The sequence below is a fragment of the Pezoporus wallicus genome, unplaced genomic scaffold, assembly GCF_028554395.1.
Source record: "Pezoporus wallicus isolate ANWC-B61680 ecotype Strahan unplaced genomic scaffold, APGP_CSIRO_Pwel_v1 contig_6484, whole genome shotgun sequence".
Lineage (NCBI taxonomy): Eukaryota > Metazoa > Chordata > Aves > Psittaciformes > Psittacidae > Pezoporus > Pezoporus wallicus.
This window is the reverse complement of record NW_026638903.1, coordinates 3369575-3395813: the sequence shown is the minus strand read 5'-3', so window position 1 is coordinate 3395813 and position 26239 is coordinate 3369575. Positions and strand designations below refer to the sequence as shown.

Sequence of the window (26239 nt, the reverse complement as noted above, 5' to 3'; positions counted from 1 at the left end):
TATGAACAGACTCTGCAGGCAAAGCAATGCAGTTATGCGCTGCCAATTAGGAGGTTAAATAAGTTTCCAGTGTAAGAAACAAGATGGAAAGGAAGTGAATTATCTGAAGACTCTTGGGGCTGCTTGTTTCCAGGAGCTGCAAGTCAGCAAGGTAGCCCACCTTCATAGGGATAAGCCAGGTATCATGCATTATAATGTTGCTGCTGCTTGTTTGCTTACTAAGGAGTCTCAGCGTCCTCATATTCCCAAATATTGATTTCTGAACTGTACTTTAAGCAAAAAAATGTCACTTAATCCAAATGGTACAGGCGGCATTTAGGACTGTGATGTAACTTTTTAGCAGAACCTATAGTCAGTGGCGGAAGCCAGAAGAACAGCAGACTGAAAGATATTTTGGCTTTGTAAAGAAATACTGATGTCAGCTCAGCAGAGCTCCCAGGTTCACATTTGGCAAAAGACAGATTACATAAGCAGCAGTGATTTTCCCCACACTTGGAAAAAGTTGGTTGAAATGCCCCACAGGCACACTGGGCTGCTGCGTGCAGTGCTCGGTCAAGGCAAAGGTAACTTCTGGCAGAAGTGTGGTCAGCCAGCCCTGCTGTGCATGCCCATGTTGACCAGGGAGGCCTGTCTGCTGCGCTGGCCACCACTCCTCCTCTTCTTCCAAAATGATGTGCTGGACCAGCTGACAGGATCCCATGTGTCAAAGCCACCTCCTGAGCTCTGGGGTGGGCCAGGCTGAAAGTACCCATGGTCAGGGTGAATGTTAAATGAGATTTTTGGAGTTCCTTGCCTGGTAATAAACCAAAACGTTTAAAAAGATCACAGACAAATGCTTAGTGCATCCCCTTCTAAAAAGAGGAGTACTGGAATTTGGAAAATTCACCTTTGCATTTGGCTGGAATTTATCTTCATGCTTTCTGCAAAGATTGTTTTGTCTGATCCCAGTGCCTCTGTTTGTGTTTCTAATACAAATGCCTTACATTCTTTCTCTAAATTAAACCAAATGCTCAACAGGAAGAGCAGATGTTCACCAATTAGGAAAAAAAAATGCAAAGGAAAAGAAAGCAGAGGACAGAGCAGGGCATTATAGTTACCAGGTCACTCTTGTAAGGGAAGATCTGCTAGGTTACGTTAGTAGACAAAGGCACATGGTCCCAGCTAGTACCCTGCCCTGGGCTCATCACAGGGGCCATCAGCCCATCAAAGGCCCACCTCCACAAGGCCAGAAGACCAAACAGGCACAATAGCAGGCAAAACCTGAACTAAGGGCTGGGAGGAAGGGACACCCAGTCTGGGCCCTTCCCAGGACTGTCCCAGGAGAGCCTCAGCCCCAGGGTTCAGACCTGAAACCCATCAAGATGAGTCAATGCCAGAGCACCTTTTAGACCAAGGAGAGGTTGTGTATAACACACATGATGGGAACCAGGGGAAGAGCATTTTGGGATTGCCCAGGACTTATTACTGGATGTCTAAGTAAAGAACCGAAGGCAGACAGTGACAGGCATTCAGGCGATTTGGGGAGGAGCAAGTGTGGAGAAAATAGAGGGCTAAGGACCGGAGGCCAGAGACCCATACATACATCCCTGATGCAGCACCCAGAGCAAGTGCAGGCGTGCACCCTGCTGTGGAAGCAGTAACAAAGATTAGGCCAGTGAGTAGGTGAAGTGGTCTAGGAGCCAGGTACATACATGTATGTGGAGCAGGGGAGTCCCAAGCAGCTGTGGATGTGTGTGCAGCAATCTGTGCCTGCAGTTGGAGTGGGGCAGTGCCACTGGGGGCTCATATGTCCGGGTGCCAGCAACTGGGAGTACTGGGATCCAGAAGGTTACTGGACAGGCTGTCTTTAGCAAGCTCCTGAAGGGATCAGTGTTGTCCATGTGTGTGGACATGTGTATGTATATAAATACACACAGACACAGAATAAATACACGTGTATACATATTAAATATATATAGTCTCATTAGCGCACGTCTTCCTGTTCAGCCAGAGAGGGGCTGTGTGTTATTTATGTGGTGGCTATATATATGTGTATATATATATATATACACACACACCTCTGTGTGCGCTGTGTGAGTATGTGCTCTGAGAGCGTCTGTTCTCACTGAGAAGACATTTTCAGCTTTGCTATTGGTTGCACGCAGGAGCATGGAGCTGTGCAGCCTCGCTTCTTTTGGACTGTCAGATCAAGCCTATTCTCCTACTTTTCCTAATGAGATCCACCTGAAATAATACAAAACATGAACATACAAGTTGAAAGATGTTAGACTGGTAACCATATACATTTCTAGGTCTTGTACAGTACCAGGCAAGCAGCTGGATCTTCAGCTAGTAGTATTGACACAAAGGCATTGACAATTAAGTGATTACATCCTATTGTGATTCCTTAAGCCTTTTCATTCCCTGTATCAAAGAATGCTCTTTGGGAGCTTTTTCACTCCTTCTGTCCCTTAGCATTTTGGTAATTCCTTGTAAGGTTATAATTAGTGTCTAAAATGCTTTGATAAAAGGATTAGTAACATGAGAACAAAACTTCCATCTCTTGATGGACATAATTATAACAGTTCACTGCAGAAAATGCAAACATTGTTAATTCCAAAGATTGTTTAAAAAAAAATCTTTAAAATAATGGAGCTTATTTTGCTGCTGGATGCAACCACCTCTTTGCTTGAACATTAGCCAGTCTGGCTTGTTAGAATTTGCCTGATGGCAGTTTTTTTACTCACCACTGCTCTTGTAAAAGCATCTGTTAATTGCAGTTACTTTCCTTCGAATTTTAAAATCTTGCTGGTTTGGATGACCCGTATACCACATGGTTCTTAAAGTTAAACCAAAAGCAGCTCCCTTGCCCAAGAGCAAATTTCTAGCTTGATTTTTCCTCCATTTGAAGAACTTCTGTCAGTTTAATTAGAAAAAAAGACAGAAGAAACAGTTGTGTGGAGAAAAAACAGCTACTTCCTCAGGTGTCACCAAAGAGGAAATGTGGAGAGTCAGGAACAATCCAAGTTGGGATTTGGACAGGTTAGCAGTGGGGGAAGATGGATGAGTTCCTATCTTTTAATGAGTGTAAATGAGACTTAAGTTTTATGTCTTTAGCAGAAGATGACCGCCTAAAGAACTCCATGGAGGAGGCAATATGGAGGAAGGAAGGCTTTCATCATTACTTTTGGAGAAAGAAGTGTTGTTTGTAAAACACTTGAATGTGGACCATTAATTTTAACACCATGCAAGGTGAATTCACCCATGCTTGCTTACTGAGATCAAACAAGGTGACTAAGTATATTTTATGTTAACGCACATTTTTTGAGAGCATTGTGTAAGCTCCTATGTGGGTATGCTTTGGTGCAGGTCTGTTTAATAATACCCCATCAGATGCTGACGTTAGGTTTCACTGCTACTTTTGAAGGGTTTTGGTGATGGATTGCCTGGAATCTGTGATTCTGTGAATCTGTGAGCCATGACCCCTGGAATAGTATCAGTTTGAAGCCTGTCTTTACAGGCTTACTAAAACTATTAAATTTGGTAACTGAAGCAGCACATGAGATCCCATCATTTGACTTAGTGTCTGTGTGAAGACATCCATCTCATACTCTTTTTAGCATGTTTTCATTCAAGCATTGGAAATTTTATTTGAACGTTGTTTTCATAGCAATTGAGAAATCCCTTGTGAGGGAGCCCTAAAATAGCTTTCTTAAGGGGTTAACTCCCTGTTGTGTTAGTCAGCTCTCATTTAACTCTGATGACTATCTGGGTTTTGGATTAGCAAGACCAAAGCTTCTCCTAACGCTTTCTGATGCATCAAATGGTTGTGAAAAGTATGAGTGCTGTGTGAGAGCTAATGCAGTTATGATGCCCACTGCTCCTTAAACCTGCATATGCTTGTTACAGAAATTGAACCATTCTTTTTTTTTTAAAAAGAAGAAAACAGCATGTGTGTGCTTTAGCCTAATTTAACATATGGTTAGTTTGATTTATATTTTAGTCTTTTCTGCTCATCTTTTCCCGACTTGCCAGCATAATTAGGAATTTACTTCAGTTCTAGGCTTTTGTGAACCCTGACTAGTATAAAAATTAAGACATGTAGTACATCTGATTGGAGCAAGTCCTGAACTTTTGTTTTCTTCATGTTCTATGTAAAATCTTCTGCCTTCAGTATGTTAAAACCTGAGAATTTATAAACCCAGTTGTGGTTGACACATTTGATGTTAGTCCACAAAAGAGAGACAGCCTGACTGACTGAAATAAAAGATCCCAGTTTTTAGGGCTAGTCGTCAAAATCGAGTGTTCTGTTTTCTGCTGGAAAAGCTACAGAAAGAAACATCAAATTAAGTATTTGTCTCTTTTGTAAGCAAATAACTGTCCAATATCTGTAATAAAATTATACTCACAGATTCTGGAACTGTAGTTATGGGATTATCTATTTTTTGTTTATATTTTGCAGATGCATATAAGGCCCTTTGAGGCACGTGTAGCTGTATGCAGAGATTTAGAATTTAATTAGTTTCATGTTTGAGCTTTGAATCTTTCAATACAAGAAAATTACCTGCTCAGCAAGATGGCCACCAGTTGGCAGTTGCAAACAGAATTTACAGTTCATAGGCTTTATTATCAATTGTTTGAGTCAGAATCAGGAGAACTAACCAGTTGTTTGGGTTTGTAAAGTGCTGTGTGGAAAGTAATGAGGTTATATTTCCTCTAAAGAAGAGTGCTTTGATCGGTAAGACTTTAGGATGAAGCATGGCTTGATGTAAAACCTGTGTCCAGCAATTACAGGCAAGCATGCTACATATGGTTTTACTGAGGCTGTTGAGCAGAGATTTCTATTGCTGATTTTATTTGGCTCTAGGCTGAAGAAGAGGAAAATATGCTGTGGGCTTCTCACAGTATATCTAAGTAACGTAGAAGTCAAATGGAATCTTTTTTGGGAGGTTCAGTTAAAACTCACTTTCCTGATTTCTGTTCTTCTTGGTATTTGTTGAGGTCAGTAGCTTGGCAAGGATATGAAGGTTTACCAGCTGGACACATCTGTACTGTAGGTTGATGAAAACTGGATTGGTGGGCTGCTGGTTGGCTCTTAGGTTGGATCTGCTGCAGGCATCTACAGTGCATCCAGGGTGGGAGGTCTATAGAAAGAGGCTGCTCTCCTGTTTGCATCCTGAAACCACACCATGGTTGTCCCAGCATCTCTCAGGATCCACTGTTTTCCTGGGCATTCAGGAAAAGAATTGCAGTGCACATCTTTATACAATCCCTCTCTATTTAGACCTTGACTTAAAAAATCTGGGGATTGTAACGCAGAGAGTGAAGCTCATACAGTGAGCAGGGTGAAACTGCTGTCAGGGGCACTTTTTCTTCGCTTTGATAACATCTGCCTTTCACTGTGGAAGGCAGGGCAAGGTTATTGCTGGTTAGCTTTTATTAGTTGGGAGGTTGTGGTATGCCTGTGGGTGTGGCTGTGTCTGTACCTGAAGAATTAGGGGCAGCAGTAGCAAGTACTAGGCTGTGCTGAGTGAACACATCTGGAGCTTGAAAAAGCAAACCGGAAGCCTTTCTGAGAGACAAGCAATTCTGTTTTGTTATTCCTATCCACAGTTTACCCCCATGTGAAGTGCTTCTGCTTCTGGCACACCACCTTCAGAGCTGCAGCTTCTCATAGCGTTATCTGAAAATGTGAAAACATGTCCCACACGTGTCACATGGAGTATGTTTATAGTCAGTCTTGAAAAAGGATTTTCTGCTGCTTTCTCCTTGGTGGAAAGCACATGGAGTGTTTATGTGGTTTTGTTTTAAACAGACCATTTGATAAAATATGTTATTTAGGGATGAAAAGGTCCTTGGTAGTATCTAGGCCAGTCAAACTTTTTCACAGTTAATAAATTACCATCTGTTTTTAAAAAATCAGTCTTTCATGAGCTCAAATTCAGATCTTTCCATGTGTATTAGAGACTTTATTTGAGGCTTTTTTTTTTGTTTATGGTTCTACGTTTTTTATTCATTTTAAACTGTCCTCAGAGAGTTTTAAAACATCTTTAACTGTTCCTGCTGGGGGCAGAGAGACACATTCATGGAGCCATGTCAGATAAGCTGGAGACTAAATAGTTCAGTGAGTAAGATGCTCATAATTCTAGCAGATGTGTAAGCACTTCAGTTCTTTTCCTTCAGCTGTAGCCTTTTTGAGAATATTTTACCCTCTTTTTTTCCACACAGAACCAAATGCAGTTCTTAAGACTGGTTTTTTTTATTTTTTGTGGGTTGGTTTGATTTTTTGGGGGATTAGGGTTTATTTGTTTGCTTATGGTGATTTTGTCTTTTTAATAAAGCTTGTTAGGTACTGGTATTTTCTCGGAGTAAGGAATGAAACTCAAGTTATATATGTAGGTCTAAGTGCTGCTTTATGGACTTTTTTTGGGGGGGGGGGGGGGGGAATTAATAACTTAGCTGTTAGGAGGAAAAACTACCAAACTGCCCACAAAATTTATGATCTCATCTTCTGTGAGAGAAGTCTGCTATATGTGATGAATTTTATATGTGGTGTGTTGTTTTATGTTGATAAACCTGCTTGTGAAGTATTATGATAGTGGGGAGTTGGAATACTTCATAAGAAATTTTGGAAGGGTATTTTCAACATTGGATACTTGTGAAAACATGGCAAAATGCTTTGCCTTATATATATTGAGGAGGTCTAACGTCAGGTTCCTTTTGTGTTTTTTAATTGTTAAGTTTCTGTAACAAGAAACTAAATTTTGGATTCTACAAAATCGGTAGGAAGTTTGCCATTGAATTCTGTGTGATTAAGTTTTGGCTTATGGTGTTTATGGCACTTGGACTGGTTTCTTCTCTGTCACACTGGAGAAACTGCAAAACTGCTTAGTGGCCACTGGCCTTAATCCACAGTGGTGGGTTACTCTACATAAAACCTTTCCATAGACATTTAGCATTTAATAAGTAAAGCTTTGGGAAGACTGTGTCTATTGATGACAAGTCTCAGGCCATCCCAACAGAGAAAGAAAGGCAAGTTGTTCCTTATAGTTAGCACAGAGATGCAAAGAACTTCATAAATCAAAACCAGCTTAGTAAGATTCACCCAGGAATTGCTTAAGCATAAATACAAAATATGCTTCAAATTTGTCTGCTTTCTCTTTGAGTGGATCAGTAGTGACGTATTAGTTCAGATGATTCTAAGAAGGCACATCTTTATCTCAGATGTTTCTGTGAGTCTGCATTGCCCATTTGGACAGGGCTTTGTAGGCAGAATTAGAGGAAAACTCAGGCTTCTGGCATTGCTGAAATGCTAGAAGTGTGTCCAACATGTTGTCAATAGCCAAAGCAAACAAGTGGTTAATAACTCAGCCTTTCCACTTTTGCCATTAAGGAGAGCAGAATCGATAGACATGTTAATTATTCTGTTACTTTTTTTTTTTCAAAAGTAAAATTCCAAAATAACAGTAATTTCATCAAAGTATTACAGCAACGCTCTTTAATCAGAGATCTTAAGTGCACAAAGATGGAAATGACTATCCTTAGTGGGAATGCATGACAGACCACCAAACATCAAGAAATATCCATAATAGGAATTTTGGTTTATAGTCCTTTTAGTTTGAAGCCAACAGATCTAACAATCCTATTACACAGGATACTTATGCACTTTGCTAAGTTTTGATCAAGCCTCCCCAAGGAGTTTAAAAGAGAAGAAATAAAAAGCCCCTGACACTAATTTTGTTGACCTCCTTCCAACCTGCTAGCAGCTGTTGTGATATTTTATTGCTTAGGGAACAAAATACAGAAACTGTCTACAAGGGCATGGGATCCCAGCTATTCTGCAAAAGATAAAAATTTCTGATTGCTTTATAGGATGTGAATTGCCAGGGCTAGAGGCCATGAAATTTTGCACTTCAGATTTTGGAACGCAGCTTTGTGCAGTCGCCAGTGAAATACTTTACCTAGAATTATAAGTGAATCTCACAAGGCTTTAAATAATTGTAGAGTCACTCTGGTTACCCATGAGAATACTTCACAATGCTGTGTTCAGTCTACCACATGACTGGCAGAGCTTCAGAAATGCTGTGCTTTGGAAAATTACATTAAATATTTTCCCATGCTTCAGTTGACTTTAGGTCTTTAAAACACAAAAGAAATTATTAGTCACTGTAAGAAAATGTAATTGCTCTAGCTGCTGTATTGGTTCAATTTTCAGATTTGTTGTGATTAGCTATAAGCATGTGTATTGGCCTTATTTGAAGACTTTGACTGGGATTTCTTTGCACTATCAGAAAAAATCCTGTGTAAGTTAAAGGCATGGTAAAGACCCCCAGTAGACTAGCAAAGCTAATAGGTTTGAAGTGTGAGAGAGGTGTGAATGATCAGGATCAGCTGAATGATGGGAAAAGTTGGCAGATTCAGAGAGAAAGACTCAGGAGAAAACAGGAGCCCAGTGGTTTTAAAATTACACAGCGGTGCAGAGCGGTACAATTACAGGCTTGCAAACATAGGCCTTCCTTTACTATTTGTGGATGTTCCTCCCATGTCTTTAGCATCCTTCCTAATAGGATAGCAGTCTGTTTCCTTTATAGTATCACTGGTTCACCCTGGAGCCATTTAACTGGATGAACCAATTAAAATGTCATGCTAGGAAAAAGTTTGTGACATGTCATCTAATTTGAGATTTTAAAGCATAAACGAGACGTCTGTGTAACTAACTCTATACCCACTTACCTGCATTCATGACCTTAAAGTTCTAGCTTTGTAATGCAAGATGTTGCCAACCTGCTAATTCATGTCTTTAGGTAGTTGCTGCTTCCTTAGGAACGTAATTTATTTCTTCTGTGCTTACTTTCCTGCAGCCATGTTGGTGTAATATAACACTAACTTCAGCTAACACTAAGCAGGTCAGAGCTGGGTAATGTTGTTTGCATAATAAGCTATGTCTTTTTGTCATCTCTGAATGGAAGATAGGCAAAACCTCCACAACAATTAGCCTATAGGGTATTTTCCCCCAACTCAAGTTTCTTCATGGCTAACTGCAGTGTTGGTTCTCTACAGCTGTCTACCAAGGAGTGACCAAAGGGTATTACTGTGAGTCAGCTGTGAAGAGCTCCTGCTTACATGTAAAGTGGAAATCAACCCAAATCAGTCTGCATTTTACCACCTTTTTTTCCTGCAAAGTAATCTTAAGGCACTGGAGTTCAAAAGCAAGTTAAAAGTAGAGTGAAACAGCTTTGCTACAAATACATGTTAGCTATAGCCAAGATATAGCCTGAATATATTTTTCTTCATTTGTAGTTTGAATGTGCAAGCAAGACTTGGCCTCAAAATGAAGCAATTAAGCAAAAACCATAAAACTGTATGTCTTTGGCTCATGCAAGCCATTTTTCAGATGGAGGGACTGCCTTACTCCTCTGAGTTAAATAGCACAGCAAAACTGAGTTGCTCAATGCTAATCCACTGAGTGATAGCTGTATTGAGGTTGCATTTCTACATAACCATACTCACTTCCTTTGTTAGTGGCTATAGAAAAGTTTGGTCCATCTAGTTTCATTTTGTCTTTGAGATGTCTTGTATTACTAATGACTGCATGATTTGTAACTCTCCCTATTCCTCACTCCTGCGCCAATAGAAGTGTCATGATATATACAACCCTACATATAAAAATGGCCAGAGGAATTCTTTAGAGAATCGAAGGTATGACCTCATGAATTTCATTTGAACTTAGATATCTGTGCCCATATTATAGCAGATTCTTTTACTGGACTGTGCAAACATAGCCCAAAACTGGAGGGGAAGGCTATTGAGCTGCTCTGCAGCTATGTTGAAGTTAGGAAAAAACAATAAATATTCAAACATTTAAATTCTTTGGAGAAAAAAATACAGAAAGTACAGAAAAATTACAGAGTAAAATCTGCCAAATTATTATAGTTATGTCCTTGGGAGTGTTGTAACTGTAAGCACATTATGTTGAGTTAATGTTAAGGATCAGCCCAGAAGAAAAGTTGCAGGAGTTCTACCCGTTAGTGTCCCTGTATGTGGAGAATCCTGCTGGTGCTTTTGTCCTTGACAGCGTAAGATTCCTGTGTTGTTAGTAATGTAAGATCAGCTTGTCACAGGAATTTATCCTAATAATGTTGCTAGGCATGTAAATTTGGTAAGAATCAAACAACTGCAACTCCAAACTATGTCTGGTAGGGGAAAAGTGTACTTTCCAGTGTGGCTGTCAATATGTATGTTCTCCCTTGATGTTTGTTCATGTTGCCATTGGGGCTGGAGAAGCTTTAACGCTAGTGGTGCCTGCAAAGGGCAACCCATGCACCTCCTTAGTCCTCTCTTTGTTCTTCATAAAGGCAGCTGGAGTGGATAGCACTCGCCCTTGCACGCTCAGTTGCCCCTCTTGCTTTGGCAAGTGAGAGCTCCCCTGGGATATGATGCTCTTTGCTTGAGGTTGCTTGAGCCTTTCTAACTTTCATTGCTCCTTTTGTGAACTTTAACTTTTTTTGAATCATCATCTTTGATTTCTTTTGCTGTGGGACAGGCCAATTTCCAGCCTCATGTTTCTTACCTGGCAGAGTTGTAGGCAGATGTAAGCTATAAGAGCTCCATTCCTCACTGAGGATATGCACCTCCTTGTCTGGTGTGGGAAGAGCATAACCTGCTTACATGTGCTGTGTCAGGGTTTAGAGCCCAGGGCCAAGAGTGCATTGCCAAGAAATGATCCAAAGCTTCCTTCTCAGAAGGCCTTTTCTGTCTGTCTGACACACAAGTGGTCAGATTGAGCATCTTCACTCACCAAAGAAAATGCAGGATGATGACACTAGCTGATAGTATCCATGTTGTAGCAAGGGGTTACTTCACATAAAGAAATCTGTTCCGTCACTGTGGTTTGGCCATTCACAGAAAGTACCTCTGGTTCATAATAAACTAATGAGGGGATCCCCACTAAGACAAATCAGAGCCTTGAAATGGCTCCTTCCTCAGAAGGAACAGAGCAAAAGCTGTATTTTTCTACCTTAGTGACTCACTGGAAGGGAGTAAGGTGGTTTTTTGAAGCAGATGTTGTTTTCCCTACAGACCATCCTCCGTATCTCCATCTGCCTGCAGTCTTGGTCCTTCATACCTTAATCCTTTTAAGGTCCATCTTATGCTCAGTCAGCATGAGCCGGGGAGGGCCTGTGTTCACTGTGACCATTTTGAAGTCTTTGAAGAGGGCTATGTCAGTGCTTGGAGCCTTGCCTTGCTGCAGGTGGGAGCCTGTCCAGCTCTGCCCTTTTCTTTGTGACTCCACTGGCCAGAGTGCTTGTGCCCTGCATGTATACTGGCTGTTTGCAGTCCCCAAAACATCCTGTTCTTAGTAAACCACTGTCCTGCAGCCTGTTTTAAATTCCTGTTCTTGGGCAGTCTCATTCAGTGTCCTCAGGGAATCACAGAATCATAGAATAGTTGGGGCTGGAAAGGACCTTAAGATCATCAAGTTCCAACCCCCCTGCCATGGGCAGGGACACCTCACACTAAACCATGTCACCCAAGGCTCTGTCCACCCTGACCTTGAACACCACCAGGGATGGAGCATTCATAGCTTCCCAGTGCCTCACCACCCTTACAGTAAAGAACATCTTCCTTATATCCAGTCTAAACTTCCCCTGTTTAACCCGTTACCCCTTGTCCTAACACTACAGTTCTTAATGAAGAGTCCCTCCCCAGCATCCTTATAGGCCCCCTTCAGATACTGGAAGGCCACTATGAGGTCTCCACACAGCCTTCTCTTCTCCAGGCTGAACAGACACAACTTTCTTAGCCTGTCTTCATGCAGGAGGTGTTCCACCCCCTTGATTATCCTTGTTGCCATCCTCTGGACTTGTTCCAACAGTTCCATGTCCTTTTTATGTTGAGGACACCAGAACCGCACACAATAAGGTGAGGTCTCACAACAGCAGAGTAAAGGGGCAGGATCACCTCCTTCGACCTGCTGGTCATGCTCCTTTTGATGCAGCCCAGGATACAGTTGGCTTTCTGGGCTGCAAGCACACACTGAAGCTGGCTCATGTTCATTTTCTCATTGACCCAACACCCCCAAGCCCTTCTCCACAGGGCTGCTCTGAATCTCTTCTTTGCCCAACCTGTAGCTGTGCCTGGGATTGCTCTGACCCAGGTGTAGGACCTTGCACTTGTCATGGTTAAACTTCATAAGGTTGGCATCAGCCCACCTCACAAGAGTGTTGAGGTCCCTCTGGATGGCATTCCTTCCCTCCAGCGTATCAAACCAGCCAGTTCTTTATCCACCGAGTGGTCCATCCATCAAATTGATGTCTCTCCAATTTAGAGACAAGGATGTCATGTGGGACAGTGTCAAACACTTTGCACAAGTCCATTGCACAAGGAATGTTAGCTTGTGGGAAGGGTATACACTTATTTGTGGAGCTCCCACAAGGCATGGGTATAGAACCAAACTTACTGGCTTTTGTGTCTCAGGACACAGGGGTCCTAGAATCATATCTGGAACTTCAGAAGGGTGCCTCTTTAATCTGAATCAGGTTAATTTGAGGTCACTTCAGCCCCACATCTGAAAGGGTGTTAGTTTTGTCTGTGTTTGTGTTATACTGTGAGCTTCTGTGCGAATATAGATGCAGAAATGCATTGTAAACTGAGCTCTTTACATCTATAACTGTGGGTTATAGTTAAGCTTCTGAATGATCTGGTGACCCTTCCTGAGAGCAGTAGGATAATTCTGCATCACCTTTAATTGGGTCTTGACAGTTTTACAAAAAATGAGTGCAAGGCTGCCTGCTTCCTTCTGGTTTGTAGAGGATTAGGTTTTTGATGGGCTGTCCTTTCTGCTAAAAAAGTAACGCTGAGGTGGGTAAGACACTAATAACTGATGAGCTTTCTCAGATACTTTACAAGATGCAGCATTTGTCCTGGACTGACTTCCTTTAAGTGCATGTCAAGGCCCACATCAGGTCAGGAAATGAAGCTGCTGTCTTTTGTCCCTTCCCTTCTTTTCTGGTATTTTTATCCTTGCCTGAAGAATTTTTCACACTCCATCCACCCACAAGGGGTTTAAGCTGTAGGAGAATGTGAATTACTCTGCAATTCTATCTTAAAAAGAGCCTTGTATACCACTGGGTCAGCTCAGAGGTAGTCGCATTGGGTATCAGATTGTCATTTGTACATTGTTGTTAGTGTACTGGGGTAGAGCTGGTGCTGGGGATTGGGATTCATTCCTTCCGTAAATGCGGGTAACCTCCAGTAGCATCTCTAAATAAGCATTCCTGGTCCATAGGTCTTCAGAGCAGCTAATGGGATCCACGTCTCTGCTGTGCAGTGTTGAAAGGGATGCCAAGTGGGATTTAATTCTTGCTTGCAGCATGGCTTTGCAGTCACTGTGCTGCTGAGGAGTTGGGGAACCTATTTGGGATGAGCTGGGCAGGGGAAAGACATACTGATGAGGTCGCTCTGGTCATTCAGAGAAGATAGAAACATTATTCTCCTTTCCCGTTATTCTCCTATTTTTAACCTTCCTGTCTGCTTGCCGCCAGGAAAATTATGGATTGTACATTTTAGAGTAACAAGTGGGATCCACTAGTTCTTTGAATCACGTATCTGTAGTGCAGAATAAAGCCTGAAGATGCTGCCACTAGTGCTGCTTAGTCCTGACAGGAGCAGGGCCTGAGTGACCATTCCCACACACAGACATGGCATGATAGGCATTAAGGTGACATGTTGCAAGGAATCCTTAGTTATGGGACAGTAACCATTTTTTTTTTTTTTCTATTTAAACAATAAAAGGGTGAGCTATCTCTACTTCGATTCCTTCCTAACACAGACAAATCAAACTGTACTTAGATTGTCTGGCTCAGATGAACATTTGGCTTGACCTGTAGTAATGTTACTGGTTAAGATATTTCACTTCCTTGTTTTACCTCTGACAAAACAAACTTGAAGTGACGTTTTCATATAGCACCTTCAAGTTCCTTAAAAAAAAAACACAAACCAAACAAAGAAAAACAACAAAACCCTCACAGAAAACAGACAACACCCACTCAAGTTTAGAAAAGTGAGAAGGGAAGGAGAAAAGAAAAACCTACATTTGCTCACTGCCCTGACATCTCTATTTCTTTGCTATAATAGTTCAGGACCAAACATAGGAGAGCCGCAGTGGTGGCATCATGCAGTGTGCTACACCCTGCTTAGCCATGCTGTAAAGTGTACCAGAGAAAACGCAGAAGAGACTTAATTGCTCAATTTTCTATCCAAAAGTGGGGATGCAGTGTTTCCTTAGGAAACGGCTAAGACTGGCTGTGTTCACTAATGCTTGGTGATTAACTTCAGTGGGGAATAGACGGTAGAGGGGCTTTTGGATCCTTCCCTGAAAATGCAGAATTTTGAGCTATTTTGCATCTGGAAGGCAGAAAGTTCCAAATTTTGAGGTCAACCATGTTAACAAACCTCTGCAGGTGTATTTTTAGTTCACCAGATGAAAGTCGAATTTTCCTGATGAAGAGCAGGTTTCCTTCTACGAAATATGTTAGCTGATACATTATAACAAAATGAAGTGGTTTGTTTCTCATTTTTCTTGCAACTGGCAAAGTGTAAAACTTCCAGTTTGCTCTTGGCCTTGGAGAAGACTTCCCCCTGCTTTCCCTTCAAATTCCTGTATGTAGCTTGTCAGTAGCTTTATGTCATTTTGGAGGAGTCACTGTTCTAGTGAAGAAAATGGAAAAATTGCTAAGTCTTGTATAGATTCAAAATTGTAGATGTCTACTATTGTTTTCTCAAGAACAAAATTTAATTGTTATATGCTACTAAGACTTTAAGATCATCAAGGGAACATTATCTCACTATAAAAATAACTGAAACCTCCTTTCAGGGTAATGCACTTGTGGCTAATATAGATGTCAGCCACAGATGTTGCATCTGGGGATTTTGAGATTTAAGGTATTTTTTGAGTGCCGTGTTGTGTTTTCATGTCAGTGGGTATAATTCCATTGACTTTAGTTGGAGTTGTTCTGTTCTCATCTGTGAGAGCACAGTCCCTAAAACCGAACTGCTAATATTTTTATCATATTTTATGACTGTCTCTTAGGACATGCAAACACATGAATGGAACAGCGTTTTCGTACATTTAGTTTTCAGAACACTGCTTTGAGCTGGATTTGTTTCTGTTCTTTGTAGAATTATAAAGCCAGGGACACAGAGCAGTGAGTTGGCCTTGGGATGCTCTGGGGTATGTGTCTGTTCTCTTGCAGCCTAATGTAGGTGCTTACATTTTGTAATGTGTGGACTCAGAGCTGAGTGGGCTGATGGTAAACCTATCACCTGAGGTTTGTGTGTCCCATCAGCTTTTTGGTAGAATTCCAGATTTTTATGAATCAAATGGTCCCAGCACCAGGATAATATCCAGATGTCAATGTAGTGCAGCTTGGCTACATCAAGAGAATTTTTTTCTTATTAGCTGGGAGTGAGACTTTGGCTGCACATGAGATGGAATTGATCAAAAGCTGTGGGGTTTTTTATCTTCCTATGGTCCTAAAAACTACGGCTTTTTAGTAGTGAAAAAGACAAAAGTGGTTTGTTTTATCTTGGTTTGTTTGTTGTTGTTTTTTTTCCCCCCAAATTTGATAATCTTCTGTGAACGATTGAGTAGTAGGATGTCAGTTTCCTGGATTAGTGGTTGGTAAGTGCATTAATAAGTATATGCAGCTCTTTGAGTTCTGCTGATAAAAAGACACTGTATAAGCACTGAGTATTGTACTTCCATAATTATTTCCTCCTTAGTAGTTAATTTACCTCTGAGGGAAGAAAACTCAAAAATGGTCAGCTCGGACTTTTGAGTGACTGTTCAGTCTTCCTCAGCTGCTCAGAACAACTTGCAACTTACTGGAAAGTACTGCACCTTAGGCTGAGATAAGTCTAGAGATACTTGTCCTTGAGGACAAGTAGCATCACGGTAGAAAAAAAAGTGAAGAAATCTGAATATACAGTCATGGCTTGCTGCAGTGATAGACATCAAATTCTAGGACCATCATGTGTATCGTCTGCTTTTTTTTTTTTTTACTGTATTATTATTTCTGAAATGTTTTGTTTTCCAGTTAACTTCCCCTGAAAGCCTGTGGCATGTTAGAACAGAAGAATTATCTTCAGGATTAGAGAGTGTTTGAAGCATGTACTTTAAATATATGTAGTCAGTTTTCCTCCATATATAGAGGGAGAAACACAGGAGTGAGTCTCTTCTGCATGAGACAGACCTCAAAGTGGACAAAAGCTGAAATGCTTAACAGCTCACACAGTTTGCTGCCATCAGCAGGGCGCATTAGTAGGACAGGGAGGATTTTCAGAAATGCTCATCAATAGCTTGATTTTCTTCACACTGAAGTGGGTTGTTTGTTTTGGAGGGATTTGTTGTTTTTTCTACTAACTTCTCTGGTAGTGGATCTGAAGTTCTGTAGTTCTTGCTTTGTTCTAATGTAGTGGCTGTGTTTCTTGAAGAGCATTAAAGACCTACATCTGTAGTTCTCTCTGTACCTTCACAAGTGCGTACAAGTGTGGATTTTGCCAGACCTGTTCCTGCTCTATTTCTTTATCGGATCTAAGTCCCACATGATTTGTATGTGGGTTTTGTGTTTTAAATTTCTTTGAATAATGTGTGTTTAATTCCTGCTAAGCATTGTTTACTTCCTGCCTAAGAATGGTAAAACCTCAGTGTCTGGTTTTTATATGCTGTTTCCAGAAACCTTGTGTGATCCCAGTGGTAAGCATTAGGGAACAGTTTATGAGATCAGCCGGGCCACTTACTTATCTTGGGATTCAGCCCTTCTGTCCTTGTTCTTCAATAGTAACATTCTTGGTTCAAAGCCATTACTGAAAGGGGAGATAGTATGGAGAACTCATGGTTCATCTGGAGCTAATGGTGTTGCAGTGAGGGAAGGCGGTATTGGAGAGGGATAACCATCCTGCTCGGGGGCATTTGGTAATTTTTTTTATACTCTGTAATAAGGGTGAGGAATTTTTTCCTTTGATGAAGATCAGATGGAATTTCAAACACCTCTGGCAGGTTACATATTAACATGTATATTGGTACCTGATCAATAGCATCTTAACAACACAGCTGAAGGGTAAGACATGAAGTGCTTTGAAGATCATAATGGCTGAGCAAGCAAGCTCTGAGTGACAAGGACACTCAGCCACCCGTTGTTCATGTTTATATGCAAGATCTGCAAGGTAACTTTTAAAAATCTTTCTCATGTGGTGACTTCACTGTTCTCTATTTATTACATGTTTTAGCTATATTTTAAAAGAACTTAAGCTAATGCCAGCAACAACATGTCTGAGCAGCTTTGATGCAACTTGGGTAGCTTTAGGCTTGAGGTCATTTGAGAAATGTTGCTTTGGGGACTAAAGCCTTAAATATTATCCCAGCACGAGTTTTCTTAGAGATTTCAAGAGTACTATGCTAGTAATTCCCTAAAGTTGAGTGCAATAGCATTTATGTTATCTGCTTTATATATTTGGGATTAAATATAGTGTGGTTTTGGAATGAGTATATTGGGGGTGAGATAGGGGGATGAACCTGGGACGGAGGTTAATGTTTTGCAGAACATTGATTTGACATAATACTGAGTAATAGACTGCTTAAATTACATTGTCACTAGAAGAATGTGTTCTGACACCATTTTCAATTAAAAATAGCAGCAGTAATAAATAAAAAGAAGTCTAATTTTCCAGCTATTCCCCATGTTTGTGCTCCCCTATTTTTTTCTCTTGAATATGTATTGCTGTTGGCAACTTTTGGTTACTGGTTGGAAGGAAATAACCGACTTTGTTTTGGAAGTGACACTGTGCAGTGTCTTGTCTTCAGATAACTGACTCCTTCAGTTCTGGCAAAGATATTAGTTTGTTGGCATACCCATCAAGAGGAGTCATCCTTGCAAAATCTTTGCTCTTAAATAAGGGGGTTAAAAGACTTGCGCCTGACCTAGATAAGTGACTAAGAGCCTTGCTTTGGGCAAATGTCATCAACAGCTTCCTCTTACCAGCCAGATGTAACTGCCACGAGTACCACTCAAAGTGCCTAGCCTTTCTGCATGGGGAAGTCAAATGAATTGTTTTCCTATGCCCTGTTGGCTGCACATGTTTCTGTGCCACACTGCCTTAGGGCATCACCTCATTCTGGACCTGAGGTCAGCACTACTTCTTTAAAATTCCTCTCATGTACTAGATACATTAGAAATTTGATGCTGTTAGGTTTTGATTATGCAAGATCACAGCAGTTCTTCTGAGCAGATTTAGTGTTACCAGCCCACAATATCAATGCCTGATGCTGTAAGTGCTTTGTGGTATGTTACTGAATTTCTTTTTTGTTGGGTTACCCATTTCTACTGTCATATTTTTAAAGCAAAGAATGGAATCGGAAGACACAAGGAGAAATAGGCCGAGGTTCAGCCATCGCAGGAAAGCAGAGCTGCATCACATGTAATTGTGACTTGGGAATACAAACACCATCACTCTGAATGTCCTCCCTTTCTTCTTCTTCCACTAGCTTTACAAGCTGAGCATGATGCCATATGGCCTGGAATATACCTGTGGTCAGTTGCGATCAGCTGTCCTGGCTGTGTCCCCTCCCAGTTCCTTGTGCACCCCCAGCTGTTGGGGTGAGAGGCAGAAAAAGCCTTGGCTCTGTGCAAGCACTGCTCAGCCATAACTAAAACATCACTGTATTATCAACACTGTTTTCAGCACAAATCCAAAACATGGCCCCATACTAACTGTCATGAAGAAAATTAACTCTATCTCAGTCAAAACCAGCACACCTGTGAAGTTCTGCCATGTTGCAAAACAGAGCCCCCAAGGAGCTTGAGCACAATTGTGAATTAAAAAAATACCAGAAAGTCTAATGTTCCATGAAAAAAAAACACTTCAGATTACAGAAAATACCTAATTTGATGTTCCCACGCAGTGTTCAGCATAGCCCAGTCTGCTGGTGGAATGTTTTCATCATTCGTGTGTTGCTATCACTTTAGCTTCTTAACGTTTGTTGTGCAGTGGGATAAGGCAGAGGTGGGGATGGTGTGTTTGGATTGACTGTCGTAATGAAAAACACATCCTGAACACTTGTTTTAAAGTGTCACTATTATGTTGTGTTTGCCTGCTAGCATGGCTGATCATCAGAGTCAAGTAAGGTGTAAATGTCATCAAGTTTTCCCCAAATGGGAAAGGGAATGACTGAGCCTCCCAGGCTCTCCCAGCTGCAACATCCCTGGCTGCACATTAGCCACTATAAGGCAGCATTTGGAGGAGGTTGGTGGACAGCAGTCAGGATCATGATGTAATTTAGGTAGGAATGATAACCTTCCTTGCTCTAAAAAGTGCAAGTGCAGTTGAGTCCACCTGTTAAGCCAAAATTCATTGCTGTGTGTGCTGATTCACAGTGGGAGCTTACATGAAATACCAAGGAGGGATTACTGTGCACAGCATGCTGTTAAAAGCTGTGGTTAAGTGCTTGTGCCACTTGGTCAGACCATAATGTGAAATTGCAGTGAGTGTTGAATTGCTAATGACTCCTCAGGTTACTTGACTTGGGTCTGTGTGCAAGCAGAGCAAGGTGGCTGATTGTCAGGCTTGCTTCATAGCCAGGGATTTTAGAGCATTGCTGAAGAACAGGCCTGAGATATCACCCCTTCCAGTACCTTGCTAACAGGGGCAGCTACACTGGGCCTTTCTGAGAAGGGGAACTGTTCTGGACTTAAACTGATGTTTTAAAAGTATTTTCTCCTTTTTTCTTCCACATAGATTGCCATGTCCAGGTGAGCTAACCAGGCCCTCCTGTGCAAAGAGAAGTTTAAGTGGTTTGTTGAGCTTCCCATTGAGGAGTCCCACATTGCTATGCAGGAGGAGGTTTTTTTACAAAACATATTACAGCCTATGCATTTCTCTGTGCCAGACTCCAGCCTTTTCAAATTTTCAGTTTTACTGAGGAGAAGCATTCTCCCATCCTCTTGCCTCATTCAAGTATCTTTTTGTACCACTTACTCTCACATCAGGGAAGTGGCTTGCTCAGGATCCCTCTGTTCACTGCCACTGTTGTGACCCAGCCCTGGCAGAAGAATTTTGTTGGAACAGTTTGTCCATTGCTTGCTGTGGAAGAGGCACACAGTGCCCATTCTGGTGATGACAGGCATGCCTGAAACCTAGCGAAGCAAGAAATGCATGTTCATCCAAAATTCCTAAAATGAGAAGTGGCTTTCCACTTGGGGAGTGTGAAAGCAAGAGAAAGCCAAGGCAAAAAGATTAAGCTGAAGTCCTTGCCAGATTGTCTATTGCAAATTTCACAGAGATGTAGGAACTGTTGTATTTTGGTCCTTTGTCTAGACTTCAGGCATCAGATCTCTGCCCCTGTTGCAGACTAGCTGCTTGCCAGCAAGCAGATCGAATTATACTTAAGTCACCAGATCAAAACAGTGTAGATTACGGTGTGAAGGATCTGCTCCTAAAGCTTTTTCTTATGCTGGAGTCTTTGAGGAGGAAAGCATGCATTTGTGCTAGTGCATTATTGTTGAATATCTGAACTTTTCCTGTTGCTGGCTCTCAAATAGTTTGTTATTGCCAATTCACCGACCTCTCCTATGCTGATTGTACACGACCAGATTGAAGGTCTGTCATGTCGTCACCTGGGAAACTAGAAAATAAATGGAATAAATCATATTAAAGTATTTATAGATAGAGATTGAATTATGGAAGGTTGGGGTAGATAGAGAGATATTTAGTGGAAGCAGAAAGCTTTTTGAAATTAAAAAGTTGTATCAGAATTCCATCAATGTTGGTAATTTCTACTTGAAAAAAAAAAGCATTGGAAGTTTCATGGGGGAAAAGAAGGGAAGCTATCTGTGAGGTAGAGAGAGGGTGGTGTTACTAGGTAGCAGGATTTGACGCAGTTTAAATAGGTGAACAGAGTTGTACGGAGTCCACAGCTCTCCTGCCGTAGTGTTTGCTTTCTGGGAGGGTGAAGGTTCAAGAGAAAATGTGGCAAAGCTCCATTCTCACTAATGAGAGAGACCCTCTGTGCGGTAAAGCTACATGTCTGGGTCTCCTGTCCTCTCTAATGTACTGCCTTCATCCCAGGGGCTGTCTATATTGTTAAATGCCTGGTTCTCAAAGGAGTACTGCTGTGGAGGCAATGTGATATGTGCCTGGCCAGGTCTGAACTACTCAAGAAATGGAAGAGTAGACTGGATATAAGGAGGAAGTTCTTTACTGTGAGAGTAGCAAGGCACTGGAATGGGTTGCCCAGGAAAGCTGTGAATGCTTCATACCTGGCAGTGTTCAAGCAGGTTGGACAGAGCCTTGGGTGATATGGTTTAGTATGAGGTGTCCCTGCCCATGGCAGGGGGGTTTGGAACTTGATGATCTTAAGGTCCTTTCCAACCCTAACTATTCTATGATTCTAAGAGTATGCTTGCTGCGGTCTGTCACAACTTTTTTAGCCTGGCAGTTCATGCTTCCCTTTGTACTGAGGCTACATCCTCATGTAGAAAACTGCCAGTGGGAAATAGTCTCCCTTTACATTATTACGCCAGTGAGGAAATTTTCTGTTGCATGATAAGGTTTGTTCATGTGTTGTCTTCCTGCTGTAGTTTTTGCTGGCTGAAAAGGTCACTGCCTGTTTCTTACAAGTGCCCCTGCAGATCTGCCAGCTGAGTGGCTTGTGTTTGCTCTGTGGCTGCCTTGCATCATCATGAGCAAGGTTAGTGGTAAACCTCATGCGTAATGGGCCACTGCCAGGGTCGTTTGTTGCAGCATGGGTAGCTAAGGGGCAGGACTTGCACAGAGGTCATAATGGGGGTCAGTCTTTCCCTTCCCCCCTTACTTAAGCAGCCATGGCTGGTGTTGGCTTGCAATGTATGATCAAAATATTCATAATAGATATCTCTGCTCTGATATACAGACCTTGAGAAAAAAAACTCACCCTAAAATACATACGTTGGCTCTATCCTCTTGCTTATTTCCAAGTGGATGCTTTTCTGTACTTGAAGGTATGTAATTGCAAAGTATTTGAAAAGGCATGCTTAGAAAGAAACAGGATCCCTTGCAACACCATGTCACTGGCTTGTTTCCTCTTGATTTGGAAAGTACAAAATTTTCTTTTATAAAGATCTTTTCTGTGCTAACAAATGTGTGGCACCCACCGGTCTGCTCCCTTGTGTTCCAGTGCTGGGAAAGATTTCTTAGAAGAAAAAATGGAATAAATCATCCAAATGAGTGTTTTACAGAGCCTGCCTGGACAGATGAGTAGTTCTCTGAGCAGTGGGGTTGAACATGCTTACTTTCCTATAAATTTCTGTCCAGTTGACTGTGAATGTCAGCTGAAACTTTTTACTTGGTTGAGGATTTTGCTGGGATTCTCCCCTCTGTCTGGGATCACACATGCCAGCCTCACCTTCCACAAAGATCGTTATAGAATCGCCTCCCTGCCTTTGTGTAATGACTGTGGACCACAGAAAAAAAATCTGGGATAAGCACACAGCGGTAAGCATATCCACACAGATACCGTGGTCATTTCCCTAAGAAGCTAAACAAAGGGGATGGGCAGTGGGAACCACCCTGTGGGCTCTGTATCACTGATAGTGTCCTGAGAAACGGGGATCTTACACATGCAAGGCAGGCAGTAAGAGTACAGCAGCTTCTCTGTCTTGTTGAGCTTCCCTGCCTGTTTGCCAGTAGCACAATAGGGGATGCTCGATGACTTTCTTTTTTTGTGAGTCTGATGTGTCGCTCAGATTTATCCTTGTGGAGCTTAGCACAGTGGGCAGTCGGAGAGGCTACCTTACACGTAGTAAGGGTGGGGAGGGATTTGCCCTGTTTAACCACAAGTTCTCAGAAATAAGAGAAATATGATGATATTTCTAGTAACTAGTAGAGAAATACGGTAACAGCAAGCATAAAGGCTTGGGATTTTAATTGAACTAAGGCTGTTCAAAGGCCTGACTCCCACTCTGGTGATAGTTCACTCAGTGAAAATAGGGAGCAGTTGCATGTAGCACTCCCCAAGTGTGGGAAAAGCATAGTTCAGTCATGAATAATCAGCATGTGAAAAATAAGTTGATGCAGAGACACATACAGTAAATAAGCAGAAAAGCCACATGTGGGCTTATTAATGTTTTACCATGTCAGTGAGATTTGTATACTGCCCCTGGCTTTGCCGTTAACTTGGCATGTGGTTTGAGGAAGATCACCTTAACACTCTGTGCTCTGGCATACATGTTTGCAATAGAGATGATGGGTGTCCTCTGAAATCTCACTCCACTTGTATTGAAGTTTGTTTCTGATAAGCTTTGTAATACTTTTTTTATTTTTCTTTTTTATAAATACAGAAGGTGCTGGGAAAAGGGCTGTAATTTGTAGTTTTAAGCCATACCTTAAGCATTCTGGGTTTTATGAGATTCTCAATCTCAGCCTTAAACTCAGAATGAAGTACTAAGGGTTTAATGTTTAACATTTTAACTCGAGGTATAGATTAGTTGGAGCACCAAACAAGCTTTTTGGCTATAGGGGCAAACCTGAGAAAGGAGAAAAGTCAGAAGTGGAAGTGGAGTGGCATTTCCCAGAAACAGACTGACTTCCAGCACGATGGCCTGTGTCATGCTGTTAAGAAACAGCATCTCAGGGTCTGAAACAGAGCTTGAGTTAAGAGGGCCTTAGATGGCATTCACATCAACCATGGGATCTGCTTTCATGGGTGATACTCAGGTGTATGGCACTTCTAGAAGAGAGGTTTATGGGTGTGGTGATGTTACCCTGCTGTTTACTGACAGATTCACCTCCTTTTGTGCAAATAGACTTTAAAGGCAGGCCCATATCATCTTGTTAACAACTGCTCTAGCTGAGACCAAGTAACAGTGTCCCTTTCTATATCTTCAGTTGCTTAAAAGTTCTTATGAGAAATTCTACTTCTGAGACTAAAATTTCCCTACATGTACCAGGGGTTAGTTATTTGTGGCTGTTCTGAGAATAGAAGGTTTCAGCCACGCTTCAGTAATGAGAGAAGAATGAAATGAGATTTTCTTTGTCCACAGAAATGTTGATTTCAAACATCCTTTCAGCTGAGTGGATGAAACTGGAAAATTGTGATGTGACAGTGGTGCTCCCGAATTCTCTGGGGGACTTTGGGCTTGACTTCACAGTGTCATTCAGCTTTTTGTGGCTGATACAAAGCCTATGAAGCAGACTTTTCCAGTCCATTTTTACTGAAGCACACGACTAAGGAAAGATTTACTACAGAAGCACCCGCAACTAATTTAGTGGAGTAGCCCAATGAAATACATTGCTGCAAATTGCTGCAGAGACCTGGTTGGTGGTGAGACTGGAAAAGAAGGTTTTTTTGCATGGCTGTCAAAATCAGCAGAAGGTTCCTCAGTCTCTTGTGCTCTTGCTGAACTGAAGCAGAGGCAGCACCTTCCTAAAGAGTCGTCCTGTGGTCTGAAATGGGAGATAATTTCTCAACAGCGAGGTGTTGTTTCTCCTTTCCCTTTTCCTTGACCCCCTGGAAATTCTTTGATCAAGGGAAGGTCATTAGTGGAGCAGAGTATTTTGCCAACTGCACTTTATGCTGGGATGACAGCTGAGCCCTCAGCAGTTTTCTGAAGCACCTCAGGGTACAAGTGGACAGTTAAAAAAGTTTGTCTAGTAAAAGTCTTATCCAAACTACTGAGAAGAGAGTGCAGAGAGAAGGTGATGTCTGAGAAGTATGAAGGTTGTTTTATGTTTTAATTCCATTCTTAAGCTCTTTCCAAGAAAAGACCTGACTGCCATTGCTTCTCTGACCTTTCTTCTAATCTCATTCCTTCCTCTCTGCTGGCTTATGTTTGAGTGGTGGAATATGACCCCTTTTGCATTACCCCTGTCTCATTTTGCAGTTCTTAGTTCCCTATATGTCTGTATCTTTCTTTACATAATTTTTGTCATGTTATTAAAAAAAAACAACACCCAACAACAGAAAATGTAACAAAGTTCTTTGATGATACCACATGGGCAGAGAAATATCTGGAGCATCACATCATTCAGTCTACACAATGCCTGGATATAAGCCATTCTTTGAGTTCGTTGCTTCCATGAGCTCTAAATACTTATTTTTGAAATGGGTTTGCAAATTGTTATGATTGATTAAAAGACTCCTGAAAGATGGGTATTCTTCTAAACATATGCTGAATGATGGTTGGTTTTAGCAAAACAAAACAGCAAAAAAAAAAAAGCAAACAATTTAATTGTTTAATTTTACATGAATTAACAGATGTATATGAAACTAAATGTTGTTTTATTCTTTAGGTCATGTGACTGGTTCTGAACAGTCAGTATGTATTCAAGACAACAGTAACCTTGGCAACAGCTCTGAACTCTTATCAACATTTCTAACATGAGAGATGTGACCATGGTTTTTTTTCAACAGCCAAGTTTATGATTTGGGGTGGTTTTTTTTTTTGTTCTTTAATGTACTCCCCTTGTGCTTCTGCTTGGACAAATACTGTGTCCAATGTAATTAAAATCAAATTCTATCAGTGTATATTTAAATTCCTTTCTGTCCTGTATAAATAGGCATTCTCGGCTTCAGGTCTTTACATTAGAATGTGAGACATCAGATTCTTAAGACCACTGGTTAACTGGAAATCAGGTAAGGGAGGAAACTGATTTTCATTGCCTTCTGATGTAGGCTTAGTGAATATATCTTAATAGAAATACACAGGTGGCTCTATGGGTCAAACCGAGATCTGAATGTGGGGAAGCCTATAGGCAATAGCTAATTTCGTGAGATACATGTGCTTATCTTGTCTTCCTTTGCTATGATGATAAACAATCAAATACCGTTGTACATTCTTGCTAGGTAAATACATATAAATAGGTCTTCCTTATGGATGAATAGGTTTGCCTTTGGAATTTGAGTATGGATGTGTAACGTTTCAGCCTTCTACTTGGAAATCTTTATTCTCTGAAGTACTTTAGACTCAGGATTAAGCCTGGGACTCACGCTACAAAACTAGTGGCCAACTCCAAGAGGCATACAGAGCCCTGTCAAACAGCTCTGAGGCAATCGTAGGTTTAAAACAGCTTTTATTTGCCGTGCCTGAAGCTATGTTGTAAATATGGCAATGTAAAAAGCACAATACTTGATAAGGTAATTGGCTTAATATACTAATCTTGCTTTCTAAACAGTACCTGAGAGAACAGATTACTTGCTTCTCCAAAAACGAGCTTTAGAAAATAAAAG

The 26239-nt window shown here is 41.3% G+C and overlaps 2 protein-coding genes across 7 annotated transcripts in view; one reads left to right on the top strand and one right to left on the bottom strand.

Annotated features, from left to right (window-relative positions):
* CMSS1 (cms1 ribosomal small subunit homolog) overlaps positions 1-26239 on the top strand; it is a 250363-nt gene that overhangs the window by 169775 nt on the left and 54349 nt on the right. Inside the window, exon 1 of one of the 4 annotated variants that reach the window (XM_057413070.1) lies at positions 6050-6107. The exons of the other annotated variants lie outside the window; for them this stretch is intronic. Within the exon in view, the coding sequence (XP_057269053.1) occupies positions 6065-6107 (43 nt within the window). The 5' untranslated portion in view covers positions 6050-6064. Of the gene's footprint in view, positions 1-6049; positions 6108-26239 lie in introns of those variants that run through there. 4 annotated transcript variants of the gene reach the window in all.
* The window catches only part of FILIP1L (filamin A interacting protein 1 like), a 206739-nt gene that overhangs the window by 166555 nt on the left and 13945 nt on the right, over positions 1-26239 (bottom strand). The window lies entirely within an intron of this gene.